At 40.1% G+C, this 15,000-nt stretch overlaps 1 protein-coding gene across 1 annotated transcript in view; it reads left to right on the forward strand.

Annotated features, from left to right (window-relative positions):
• The window catches only part of ofcc1 (orofacial cleft 1 candidate 1), a 219,548-nt gene that overhangs the window by 82,895 nt on the left and 121,653 nt on the right, over positions 1-15,000 (forward strand). The window contains exon 11 of the mRNA XM_072913410.1: positions 4,046-4,167. Within this exon, the coding sequence (XP_072769511.1) occupies positions 4,046-4,167 (122 nt within the window). The remainder of the gene's footprint in view (positions 1-4,045; positions 4,168-15,000) is intronic.

Raw genomic sequence — 15,000 nt, forward strand, 5'->3', positions numbered from 1 at the left:
TGTGATGAGGTGGCCACTTGTCCAGGGTGTACCCCGCCTTCTGCCCAAGTTCAGCTGAGATAGGCTCCAGCACCCCCTGATGCCCCAAAGGGACACTGGTAGAAAATGGATGGATGGACAGCGTTTCTTGACCAAAGGGCCGGGGCCCATTGTTGAGCTACGAGTGTCCCGTAGAGGGCTGCAAAAAATGTTTCTCAGCTGTGGTCCATATGGGCCGCAGTGGTACTCAGTTGTAATACACTTTTCTACCACTTATGGCAGTAATGACAATATCAAACATACAGAGGAAGTCTGGACCTAAAATCCTAGAAAAGTTTCTTGAGGGCAAAAATTATGACTAATGTGGTAAAGCTGCATTTTGATTGTATTGACAGTTTATTTAAGCAACATTTATATTAAAAAACAATTTATTAAATTTAGTTAGAATGTATGTATTTTTATTTTAATCATTATAATTATATTTTATATGATAAATTATTATATATGTATTTATATTTATTTTAGCACTGTATGTATTGAAGAACATTAAAATCAAAAGTAAGATTTCTAATTTAATGTTAATATTTGATAAGGCCCCGGGCTCCTTTTGTAGAGGAACATTTGGGCCCCGAAGTCATAAAGGTTAGAAAACCCTGCCCGAAAGGGCCGCTAGAAAATATCCGTTTCTCAGCTGTGGTCCGCAGCGGTACTCAGTTGCAATACACTTTTCCACCACTTGTGGCAGTAATGACAACACCAAACAAACTGAAGAAGTCTGGAGCTAAAGTCATAGAGATATTTCTTAAGTGCAAAAATTATGACTAAAATGGTGATGCTGTATTTTCATTTGCACTTTAATTATATATTAGTTAAAAAAAACATATATTATAAAACATTTATTATAAATTTAGATGTCATTTATTTTATTATATTTACTTTATTTTAGTTTTAATTAGTTTTGATATACAGTACATATTTCTATTTTCGCACTTTAATTATTGAATATGATAATTATTTTCAATGTGTTTTTATTTTTGTACTCGTCTTATTCCTTTTGTATGTGTTTTACACTTTTATCAACTTTAAAAAAAAAAAGCCAAACCAGGGACAAGGGTTGCAAATTAGCCTGTGGCTAGAAGTCGTATGTACTTTGACATCGGTTACCTGTGGGTAGCAATGTTTAATTTGACTGTCCCTGTCACATAAATACATAGTAGCCTAGTGGTTAGTGTCCGCCCTGAGATCGGTAGGTTGTGAGTTCAACAAACCCCGGCCGAGTCATACCAAAGACTATAAAATTGTGACCCATTACCTCCCTGCTTGGCACTCAGTATCAAGGGTTGGAATTGGGGGTTAAATGACTCCCGGGCGCGGTCGCCGCTGCTGCCCACTGCTCCCCTCACCTCCCAGGGGTCATCAAGGGTGATGGGTCAAATGCAGAGAATAATTTTGCCACACATAGTGTGTGTGACAATCATTAGCACTTTAACTTAACTTAACTTAAAGGCCTACTGAAATGCGATTTTCTAATTTAAACGGGGATAGCAGGTCCATTCTATGTGTCATACTTGATCATTTCGCGATATTGCCATATTTTTGCTGAAAGGATTTAGTAGAGAACATCGACGATAAAGTTTGCAACTTTTGGTCGCTGATAAAAAAGCCTTGCCTGTACCGGAAGTAGCAGACAATATGCGTGTGACGTCACAGGTTGTGGAGCTCCTCACATCTGCAAATTGTTTACAATCATGGCCACCAGCAGCGAGAGTGATTCGGACCGAGAAAGCGATGATATTCCCATTAATTTGAGCGAGGATGAAAGATTTGTGGATGAGGAAAGTGAGAGTGAAGGACTAGAGGGCAGTGGGAGCGATTCAGATAGGGAAGATGCTGTGAGAGGCGGGTGGGACCTGATATTCAGCTGGGAATGACTAAAACAGTAAATAAACACAAGACATACATATACTCTATTAGCCACAACACAACCAGGTTTATATTTAATATGCCACAAATGAATCCCGCATAACAAACACCTCCCCCCTCCCGTCCGTATAACCCGCCAATACAACTCAAACACCTGCACAACACACTCAATCCCACAGCCCAAAGTACCGTTCACCTCCCCAAAGTTCATACAGCACATATATTTCCCCAAAGTCCCCAAAGTTACGTATGTGACATGCACATAGCGGCTCGCACGTATGGGCAAGCGATCAAATGTTTGGAAGCCGCAGCTGCATGCATACTCACGGTACCGCATCTGCGCATCCAACTCAAAGTCCTCCCGGTAAGAGTCTCTGTTGTCCCAGTTCTCCACAGGCCAATGGTAAAGCTTGACTGTCATCTTTCGGGAATGTAAACAATGAAACACCGGCTGTGTTATCCGACACAACAGTCAGGGGATGCATTCTACGGCGGGGGTGCGTTATCCGTCACAACACCTGCCGCAAAACACCGCTTCCCACCTACAGCTTTCTTCTTTGCTGTCTCCATTGTTCATTGAATAAATTGCAAAAGATTCACCAACACAGATGTCCAGAATACTGTGGAATTTTGCGATGAAAACAGACGACTTAATAGCTGGTCACCATGCTGTCCCAAAATGTCCTCTACAATCCGTTATGTCACACGCAGACGTCATCATACCGATACGTTTTCAGCAGGATATTTTGCGCGAAATTTAAAATTGCACTTTAGTAAGCTAACCCGGTTATATTGGCATGTGTTTGCATTGTTAAGATTTCATCATTGATATATAAACTATCAGACTGCGTGGTCGGTAGTAGTGGGTTTCAGTAGGCCTTTAACTTAAATAAATAAATTAAATAAATACGATTCAAATTAAGATTAAAATTACTAATTTAGGGTTAAAATTTGAGAGGGTCCCTGCTCCTCTATAGCGGTTAGGAAATCTGAATAGTCCCATTTGAATGACATGAAAAGTGAGGCATACGGAACCTGAGGTACCTCTGCAGTTGTTCTGGTTAAAAAGGTGCAAGCACACCCTACCTCCCTTTAACCTCCCTGCGCTAATGTACAAGCCACCCCACGGACCCACCGTTAATCTGCGATGACCCGCTTTCTAAATTGGTTTTAGTTTGCTGCATCCTCCGCAGACTGTTTTCCCTGCTCTTTAAAACCCGGCTAACTCTGTCAAATGTTGCGGCGCGGAACCCAGTTGCCTAATGATTAAGTGGAGTGATCTCCAACCTGCCCCAGCCTGGAAGCACAAGGGATCAAATTTCAACCATTCAACCTGCAGTGCAGGCCTAATTAAAATGAATTTTCTCCAGGCGACCACTTTGCCCTCAGGGCGGGAATCCGGCTCTAAACCAGATCTGCTTTTAAGGTATTGCATTAAATTTATTGCGGGGAGACGCCAGAGAACATTGTGCTTCATATACCCACTGCATTTCTCTCTCCCCTTTCCGCCTCCTTGCCACCTTTTTATTGTGATCATCACTCTGGAATCCCAGCTTTCTTTGGCAAAGATTGCCCTATGAAAACGAATGGCGCTTTTATCGGGCCCGGCTGGTTCACGACTTCCCGGGTCGGTCTCAGGAGAGGCCGAGGAGGCGGGAGACGGAGGAGAGGAGTGGGTTAAAAAGAAGGAGCGTGGCGCTCATTAGCATACATCAGTATGAGTATTTCGCAACTTCAAGCAGAAAGGCACTAAGCCCACCCAAGGGCAACGCAGGCAGGGGCTGACAGGCCAGCCGCTCACATGTTGGCGGCTTAACAAATAATATCTACTCCAAAGTAGCTCGGTGAAATATTCAAAGCTGCACTTCCTAACTCCGTTTACTGTCATCATCACAAACACAGTCAAACGACTTGTATGTGCTATCATATATTTAACTCCGCCCCCCTGCACCCCTCCCCGCTTGAGTGATGGCGTGCCATATGCGATTTCGCCGCCGCGCTCGTCTCGTGTCAACGCCGCTGCGTTTCGGAGACTCTTCCGAAAGCGCCGCCGCTGTCACCGTCGCCGCGTGCATCCCCCGAGATAAATTTTGCCAGGGCTGCTTCCTGCTTGGCTTACAAATGTGTTCCCTGCTCCTCGCAGAAGAAGCCAATCAAGAAGACAAATAGCCGCGGCGCCAGCGTGAGCGGCGGAAACGGCGGCGGCGAACCCGCCACGCACGCGCTCCCCGTGGCGGAGATGGAGGAGTACACCTTTTCGCTACTGTAAGTCACTCAACATGTGCACAAAACACCCATTTTAGCATTAGCTATTCAGACGACAATGACATATGTTCAGATTCACTCATGCAACCACAGCTCCCCTGTACCAGCAGCACTCATGCGGCCATAGACCGTGACACTGCCGCCACAGTGCTTCATTTATTGGTACCTACTTGTTGTCTAAATAGCTGCAAAACAGACGACTCGCGTTTCATCTAATGAACCACAGCTCCCCATTGTCAGCAGCACTCGTGCATAATTACTGCTAGAAGCTGTGTGCTTCGAGGGATGACCTTTTTGCAGAACAGACTCTGGTATTAACAAAATAAACAATAATGAAATACAAAACTATGTCTGTCTGTAAATAAACAAATAAATAAATAAATAAACTGACAGACTTTTCTTGCTACTACTCACTTGTGTTGTCAGCGATTTAGACAACAATGGCTGTGTGTTCATCTTTACTGCTACACAAGATGTACACTGACTACTCTTAACGTATATCTGTATACATACTGCTGTTACGGCTTGTTATGTTGGAACATTGCCATGAGGCCCGCTTCAGAGTGGCCATGTTGGAATTCTTGTTTTTGTCAATGAACCGCAGCTCTCAAGTGTCAGAAGCACTCATGCAACCACAGCTCCCCTGTACCAGCAGCACTCATGCGGCCATAGACCGTGACACTGCCGCCACAGTGCTTTATTTATTGGTACCTACTTGTTGTCTAAATAGCTGCAAAACAGACGACTCGCGTTTCATCCAATGAACCACAGCTCCCCATTGTCAGCAGCACTCGTGCAGAATTACTGCTAGAAGCTGTGTGCTTCGAGGGATGACCTTTTTACAGAACATACTCTGGTATTAACAAAAGAAACAATAATGTAATACAAAACTATGTCTGTAAATAAATAAATAAATAAACAGACAGACTTTTCTTGCTACTACTCACTTGTGTTGTCAGCGATTTAGACAACAATGGCTGTGTGTTCATCTTTACTGCTACACAAGATGTACACTGACTACTCTTAACGTATATCTGTAAACATACGGCTGTTACGGCTTATTATGTTGGAACAAATTGGCATGAGGCCCGCTTCAGAGTGGCCATGTTGGAATTATTGTTTTCGTCAATGAACCGCCGCTCTCCAGTGTCAGAAGCACTCATGCAACCACAGCTCCCCTGTACCAGCAGCACTCATGCGGCCATAGGCCATGACACTGCCGCCACAGTGCTTCATCTATTGGTACCCACTTGTTGTCTAAATAGCTGCAAAACAGACGACTCACGTTTCATCCAATGAACCACAGCTCCCCATTGTCATCAGCACTCGTGCAGAATTACTGACACACTTTTCTTGCTACTCACTTGTGTTGACAGCAATTTAGACAATAATGGCTGTGTGTTAATAAGATATACACTGACTACTCTTAACGTATATCTGTATACATACGGCTGTTACGGCTTGTTATGTTGGAAAATTGCCATAAGGCCCGCTTCAAGGTGGCCATGTTGGAATTATTGTTTTCGTCAATGAGCCGCATCTCTCCAGTGTCAGAAGCACTCATGCACTCTTGCTACTTGTTTTTTTTTAGCTCCTGACTCATTTTATTATTCAGGACTATAAAAATGAAACCTTGAACTATTAGGGGATTCATGCTCTGCTTCAGAATGTCACAGTACATATTGAAATTCATGTTTCAGTCAACCAACCACAGCTTGCCAGTGTCAGCAGCAGTCATGCAGCCCCAGACCATGACCCTTCTGACACCCTTATCTTGCTACTCACTTGTTTTTTCAGCTGTTTAGACAATAATGACAGTGTCTTGAGTCATTTTATTATACCTTCTTACGGTTCGAGACTAAAGAAATGAATCCTTCAACTATGTAGAGATCCGAGCCCTGCTTCAAAATATTATCACAGAACGTGTTGAAAATGAGCACGGCTCCTGAGGGTTGGCAGCACTCATGCACCCCCAGACCATGACACTGGTGACACCCTTAACTTGTATTGTCAGCATTTTAAACAATAATGGCTGTCTTGTTGACTCGTCTTAAGTACATAGTACATGCATACTGATACTGTTATACAAGCTATACACAGACTACTCTGAAGTATATCCAAGTTATATCCAAGTTCTTAAGGTTCTTAAGGTTCAATACTATTTAAATTAAACCCTTAACTATGAAGGGTTTCATGCTCTGTTTGAAAATGTCACAGTACATGTTGGAATAAACGTTTCAGTCAATGAACCATAGCTTTCAGTGTTGGCAGCACTCATGCAGCCCCATACCATGAAACTTCTGACGCAATTATCTTGCTATGCACTTGTTTTTTCAGCTATTTAGACAATAATGGCTGATTGTTGAGCCATTCTCAGTGAATACTTCAGTTCATCTATACTCCTACAGTATACAAGATGTACACTGACTACTCTATATTAGTATATCGGCATACATACATGTGTTTGGGCTCGTTATGTTATGCCGTGCTTCAGGAATATAATCGTACTTGTTCGAGTTCACGTTTTTAGTCAATGAACCACAGCTCCCCGGTGTTGGCAGCACTCATGCAACCCCAGACCATGACACTGCTGACTCCCTTATATTTCTACTCCCCTGTGTTATCAGCGATTTTAAACATCAATGGCTGTTTGTTAACATGTTTTCAGTAGGTACTCTAGTTCATCCATACTGTTGTACAAACTATACAGTGACTACTCTAAAGTACTGTAAATCCAAGTTATTATATATTCTAGAGGTTCAAGACTATATAAATAAAACTTTCAACTGCGATGGGATTCATGCCCTGCTTCTGAAATTCACAGTGTGTGCTGGAATTCAAAATTCAGTCAATGAACCGCAGCTCCCCGGTGTTGGCAGCACTCATGCAACCCCAGACCAAGACACTGATGACACCCTTATATTTCTGCTCCCTTGTGTTGTCAGCGATTTTACACATCAATGGCTGTTTGTTATCATGTTTTCAGTGGGTACTTTAGTTCATCCATACGGTTGTACAAGCTATACAGTGACTACTCTAAAGTACTGTAAATCCAAGTTATTATATATTCTCGAGGTTCGAGACTATATAAATAAAACTTTCAACTGTGATGGGATTCATGCCCTGCTTCAGAATGTCACAGTATGTGCTGGAATTCAAATTTCAGTCAATGAACCGCAGCTCCCCGGTGTTGGCAGCACTCATGCAACCCCAGAATGACACTGATGACACCCTTATATTTCTGCTCCCTTGTGTTGTCAGCGATTTTACACATCAATGGCTGTTTGTTATCATGTTTTCAGTGGGTACTTTAGTTCATCCATACGGTTGTACAAGCTATACAGTGACTACTCTAAAGTACTGTAAATCCAAGTTATTATATATTCTCGAGGTTCGAGACTATATAAATAAAACTTTCAACTGCGATGGGATTCATGCCCTGCTTCAGAATGTCACAGTATGTGCTGGAATTCAAATTTCAGTCAATGAACCAACCGCAGCTCCCCGGTGTTGGCAGCACTCGTGCACCCCCAGACCACGTGATTTTTTAAACAATTTGCATACGTATTACCCAGTTGTCCCAATACTTTTGTCCATAATGTGAACTTCTTGTTGCAAATATTGAAAAGTCCTGCAAGCACAAATTATAATTCCGGGGGTAAGCAAAAAGAAGACAAGTTCTTTTCATTCCTTAATGAAATTTCAACTGTTTTGCATGCAAATGAATACGGACTCCATATTGCTTAAGTTTGGGCGACAATCATTTGTTTTTCCCGGGCCCTATTTTGACATCAGAATTAGGCGACTGAAGTTTTCCTTTTCATCATGGCTCTCGGCGTTTGATTTTAATGAGAAAAAAAAAAAGGGGGGGGGGGGGGGGGGCATGAAAAACAAACAAAGCCCTGCTTTTCCAACTGTGTTAAAAGCAACACGGTGCAGAACATGCCCATGGTGCATCGAAAACAAGTCATATTTATTGTATTGCAAAGTGCACACACACAGGTGTTGGATTCAAAAAGGCATCTAAAATAAGGGGAGGGGGACATGTTTCTGTAATTTATAGCTGCTGGTCACATATGAAACAAGATCAGAGACTACTGTTGGGAACACACTGAATTCAAATGTCCTGCCAACAAATGACGACTATCTGCAGCAACAATTAAATGCTTTTCTCAATTATTCCGTTTTTTTTTTTTTTTTTTTTTTTTGTGAGCTGTTGCAGACGCTCCTTTCATTGAGTTCTTTGGTATTGGAGGCCGGGCTCCATCCAAGTGTTGCTATTGATTTCATCTTCACAGGAGAACACATTACACCATCTTTTGAGCTAAAGGCTGTTTTATGACCTCACCTAATCAGAACATTAGAGAGACACTGTCGGCTTTCACGGGAGATATAAAAGACACCGCCAAGCTCAAAGTCATCGCCTCCCACTGCCATGTTTGACTTTGCCAAGGCTTCTCCACATTACCTGAGGACTATAGGACAGTGTTTTTCAACCACTGTGCTGCGACACTAGTGAGATACAGTCTGGTGAGCCGTGGGAGATCACGTAATTTCACCTAATTGGGTTAAACATAGGGATAAATGCGTTAAATTGTAATATCGGAAAATATCGGTATCGTTTTTTTTATTATCGGTATCGTTTTTTTTGTTTTGTTTTTTAATTAAATCAACATAAAAAACACAAGATACACTTACAATTAGTGCACCAACCCAAAAAACATCCCTCCCCCATTTACACTCACTCACACTCATTCACACAAAAGGGTTGTTTCTTTTTTTATTAATATTCTGGTTCCTACATTATTTATCAATATATATCATTACTAGGGATGTCCCGATCCAGGTTTTTGCACTTCCGATCCGATACCGATACTGACCGATACCGATACTGGCCTATCCGAGCATGTATTAAAGTTTAAAGTTGTTTAGCCTACTTAGTTGTCAGAATCATGTTGAAAAGGGTTTTAGTACTCTTGATATCAACTAGCCAGCTGAATTAGGGGAGTTTGAATAATACACAATGGTTGGTAACAAGAAACTGACCTGTTTATTCAAGGATAAACACAATTGACCACTAAATGGTAACACCCGAATAAGTTTTTCAACTTGTTTAAGTCGGGGTCCACTTAAATTGATTCATGATACAGATATATACTATCAGATATATACTATCGTCATAATACAGTCATCACACAAGATAATCACATTTAATTATTTACATTATTTTTAATCCAGGGTGTGGAGGGGGGCGCCGGATGTAAGTGTCAAAAAGACAGCCAAAAGAGTTTGATATGAGAATAAATCTAAAGTTAAAATATAGGGTAGAAATGCACCCATTTGCAGGAAATGTAGTCTTGATTTTCAAAATTTTCTTTCAAGGCTTGCATGTCTACATTAAAACATTCTTCTTCATACTGCATTAATATATGCTACTTTTAAACTTTCATGCAGAGAAGGAAATCACAACTAAAAAAAACACTAATTTTTTCATACGGTGTTGATGTGGAAATTTTTGCCTCGGCATTTTGATGGTGTGGATGTGTGGCACCGAACGGAGATAAGCGTCTCGACAGACGTCACAATATTTGAACAATGGTGACGAAAACGGTTTTCTCTGTCGTGTCCGTGTGTCGAAAATTGTTATGCGCTTATTTTTTTATTAGATTTTGTGCGTGGCATAGATTTGCTATGCGCAGAGGACGATTAAACAGTGCACAATTGCACAGGCAAGCACCTTAGAGGGAGCGTTGCTCGCACGGCTGCGCTAGCATCACAGCTAACGTTAGCCATGCTGCTACCTCTCTGCTCGGGGAGGACGTATACGTATGTGACGTATGACGTGACAGTTTGTGACGTGTGTAAGAAGGTGCACTTGCTGTCTGTGAGAGGGAGACACAGGAAAGAGTGAGAAAAGCCTGTCGTGTAATGCCAGCAGCTAAAAGCAACTGCGTGAGAATTCACAGACCTGTGGATGTGTTGAAGGTGTGCTGGAAAATGTGGAACGGAAATTACGGAGCAGCAGAAAAATGGAATGTATTATTTAAATCGGTGCGTTGGAAAACACGGACCGGAGTTTTTTTTAAAACTGGATCTGGATCGGCATTTTCCCATGCCTTGCCGATACGCAATTTTTGGCAAATATCGGCAGCTGATCCGATCCAAATATCGGATCGGGACATCCCTAATCAATACAGTCCGTAAGCACACATGATTGTGCATGCTGCTGCTCCACTAATAGTACTAACCTTTAACAGTTAATTTTTACTAATTTGCATTAATTACTAGTTTCTATGTAAGTGTTTGTATATTGTTTTACTTTCTTTTTTATTCAAGAAAATGTTTTTAATTGATTTATCTTATTTTATTAATATTTTTAAAAAGTACCTTTTCTTCACCATACCTGGTTGTCCAAATTATTCATAATAATGTGTTAATTCCACGACTGCATATATTGGTTGATATCGGTATCGGTAATTAAAGAGTTGGACAATATCGGAATATCGGATATCGGCAAAAAGCCATTATCGGACATCCCTAGTTAAAAATATTTTTTGCAAACTAGTAATTATAATCCACAAATGTGCCTTTCTAGAGCTCGGCAGAGTAACCGTGTCATACTCATCCATATCAGTAGGTAGCATCAGGTAGCTAATTGCTTTGTAGATGTCGGGATCCTGGTTTGTGGTGATCACAATATGCGGAAGGCAGGGTGCAGGTAAAAAGGTATCTAACACTTAAACCAAAAATAAATAAAAGGCGAGGGCCGCGAGGTGCCGCTAAGAAAAGGCATTTTATTTTCATTTTTATTTAGACTTTATTTAACCAGGTAAAATCCCATTGAGATCAAATATCTCTTTTCCAAGGGTGACCTGGCCAAGAGGGCAGCAGCAAGGTTACATTAAAAACAGTAAACAACACTTAAAACATCAAATTTACAACAATAAAACTTGCTCACAAAACACATGTGCATACAGACAAGGTATACTGCAGTCCTTTCACAGAAGCTTTAAACTCATTTAATGTAACAAGGGTTTGAAGTTGAAGATTCGATTGGAGGTTATTCCAAGCCTTCGGTGCCGAAAACCTAAATGCTTTCTTGCCCAGTTCAGTTCTTACTTTGGGGACGACAAATTGCAGAACATTCATTGAACGAGGATTGTGACTTCCTTGTTTTTTGTTAAAAGACAAGATAGATAAGATGGAGTGGTACCCAGAATGGGTTTGTAGATGAACACATACCAATGATTGAGGCGTCGAGCACATACAGATGTCCAGTTAGCCATTGAGTATAACACACAATGGTGAGTAAGGGGAGCGTTGAAGCTTAGGGATGGCTATGCAAAACGAAACTAAAACTGAACTGGCTACAAAGTAAACAAAAACGGAATGCTGGACGACAGCAAAGACTTAAAGCGTGTGGAGCAGACGGTGTCCACAAAGTACATCCGTACATGACATGACAATCAACAATGTCCACACAAAGAAGGATAGCGTCCGCACAACTTAAATAGTTTTGATTGCGAAAACAAAGCAGGTGCGCAGAATAGTGTTCAAGGAAGACATGAAACTGCTACAGGAAAATACCAACAAAAGAGGAAAAGCCACCAAAACAGGAGCGCAAGACAAGAACTAAAACACTACACACAGGAAAACTCCAAAGCGCTATAGTGATGCATGGTTGGTTATGGTTTGAATTCATATCCAACAATTGCGAGAACAACTTTTTACTGTCAATATCGGCTACTGAGTTTCATTTTTCAATGATTTCAGCTGGTGGTGTGCCTCGGGATTTTTTCAATGAAAAAAATGTGCCTTGGCTTAGAAAAGGGTGAAAAACACTGCTATAGGAGACGTACAGGAAGGATGGGTTGTTTATTTTGGTCTGCCTTTTTTTTCTTTTTTTTTCTTTTTCTCGTCTAATAATGTCTGATGCTTGCCGGTGTCATTATGCATGGACACCGGTAAAAATCCCATCAAAATCCGAGGACATGTACGGTATGAGCACTGCTGCAGTGATGGAGGGATATTACTGCCATCTATTGAGCCACCAGAGACTGAGCTCATTGAGGTTTTTATAGGGTGTCCTAATATTCATGCATTATTAAGCAAACATGTGCATGGGGGATTGATTGGGGATATTCACATGAATCAGACGTTGCATTCATTCGCAGGAATGTGCACCTTATTAAGCAAAAAAATAAAATAAATAATTGTGTGAATGCTCCAAAGCATTCACACATTTGGTTTTCTACACCAAAATTCATCTATTTATTCTTCTACTACTTCTTCTTCTTCTTCTCCAGATTTGGGCGTGCTCTACCTTCCACATTTTTCAAACCGTTTCAACTTCAAACTGTTCAGTCTATTAGGGAATCACAAGCTTTCCCATTAAAAATTCAAAAAGTTAAAACACTTCCCAGATTTCATAAAAGTCCAGGTTTTCCAGGACATTTTTCCCATTCAAAATGAATTGGCCATTTTTCAAACTTCCACTTTTTCCACATTTTTCAACCGATTCAAACCATTCCACATTCAACACGTTCCACCATCCTGGAAATTCAAACCATCATTTTTCCAAGTTTAAAAAAAATTCTCCAGAATTCCTGGTTTTCCAAAGCCCTATTTCCACCCCTTTTTCTGGCGACTACATTTTTCAACGCATTTCAACCGTCAAAACATTCTTCTTAATCAGGACAAAAAAACAACGTTGTTTTTTGAACTGGAAACATTCCCGGTTTTCCCGAAATTCCAGGAATTTCGTAATACCATTTCTCAATTCAACATTTCTGTCAACATTTCTCGACAGTTCTGAAAAATTCCAACATCAACAATTTTAACTCATTCAGACCATTCAAGTTTTTTACCATTTTCAAAAAAATTCCCGCGTTTCCCAAAATTCCAAAATGTTTTTGAAATTCTCATTGAAACCAATGTGACATTCTTGAAAGTTCCACAATTCCCACATTTTTCAACCGATTCAAACCATTCCACATTCAACACGTTCCACCATCCTGGAAATTCAAACCATCATTTTTCCAAGTTCAAAAAAATTCTCCAGAATTCTTGGTTTTCCAAAGCCCTATTTCCACCCCTTTTTCTGGCGACTACATTTTTCAACGCATTTCAACCGTCAAAACATTCTTCTTAATCAGGACAAAAAAACAAAGTTGTTTTTTGAACTGGAAAAAATCCCGGTTTTCCCGAAATTCCAGGAATTCCGTAATACCATTTCTCAATTCAACATTTCTGTCAACATTTCTCGACAGTTCTGAAAAATTCCAACATCAACAATTTTAACTCATTCAGACCATTCAAGTTTGTTACCATTTTCAAAAAAAAAAATCCCGCTTTACCCGAAATTCCAATTTTTTGGGAAATTTCCATTGAAACCAATAGGACATTCTTCAAAGTTCCGCAATTCCCACATTTTCCATCTGATTCCAACTGTTCCAACTTCAAAATATTCAGCCTGTTTTGGAATTGTGTGCTCTACTTCAAAAATTCTAAAAAAATTCCAGGATTTCAGTTCAACTTTAGCATTGGATCATTCACACACAATTTCTTCAGGAATTGTCTCATTTAGTTCAAGTATGATTTTTTTGGCTGCAGGTGCAAGTGTGTGCATCACATACAAACTCAAAATCAACTTGTTTCAAATACTCTCTGGTGCCCTATTCATGCATTTATTTTTTTAATTTATGTCTGCTGAGGCGTTTACTTGTTTCTCACCTTTTTTGTAAGGGGGAAGTTGGCAGATCCTGTTCTGTCTCCTTGTAATGTTTGTCTGCTCTTGAATGGGATTGTGCTGAAAATCTTAATTTCCCTTAGGGGATTATTAAAGTATTTCTAATTCTGATTCTGATTCTGATACATTTTTATATTTTCTCTTACTCGTCTTATACTGTATTCAGACTTTAAAGATTTATACAGTCTGACCTCAGGTTTTTAGTAATTTGTTTCAAACTGCCAAACAAAAATCCCATAAGAATTTGTTTTTATCCAATTCATCTTCATGTATGAAAAAACTCCACATTTTATAGATAAGTATTATATTTACATGCAGAAAACAATCTGAAATACATACAATCAACAAATGCAACCGATGAATAAAGATTTAATATGCATTTTACCTGCTCGAGAACTCTTGTTGGCGGAGATGACAATGAGCAAGAGGGTGTTTTTTTCCAAAATGTTCCACATTTCCTGGAATTCCAAAATTTCTGGGACATTTTTGTACTTTGAAATGAATCCAACCTTTTTCAATGTCCACATTTCAAATACAACTATGTTCTTTCACACATGTTAACTGCTATCATGCTATCATTAGAATGCTTTGATTTCAATTCATTTTAAAAGACTCAGTTAAATATTGTTACTTCACACATGCTACAGTAACTGTTAGCATGTTTGCATGCTAACATTAAGTGTGCTAGTTTTTTAGCTAACTTTACAGGTGTAACCTTGGTCAAACATGTTGTTATTTCACACATTTTTACTTTTAGCATGCTAATGTAGCATGTTGGAAGGGTAGCTTTTGTCCTCTTTCAATAGGTATACACTCAAGAGTCATATATTGTGTTTCTTGACGCTATCTGGCTAGCGCGCTAACTGTTAGCATTTCAGTTTATCTTTGGTTTTTCAGCATTCATACTCAATTTCTACCGAAATGTATTTTTAAAGTTTCTATCAACATCCCGATTATTAATCCCAAATATTAATTATGTTAAGTAAAACATAGCAAAAGCCATTTATCAACAACACCCAGAAACGCCGCCGGCTTCTCTTGGCCCGAGCTCATCTAAGATGGACTGATGCAAAGTGGAAAAGTCC

The sequence above is a fragment of the Nerophis lumbriciformis genome, linkage group LG07 (assembly GCF_033978685.3).
Source record: "Nerophis lumbriciformis linkage group LG07, RoL_Nlum_v2.1, whole genome shotgun sequence".
Classification (NCBI taxonomy): domain Eukaryota; kingdom Metazoa; phylum Chordata; class Actinopteri; order Syngnathiformes; family Syngnathidae; genus Nerophis; species Nerophis lumbriciformis.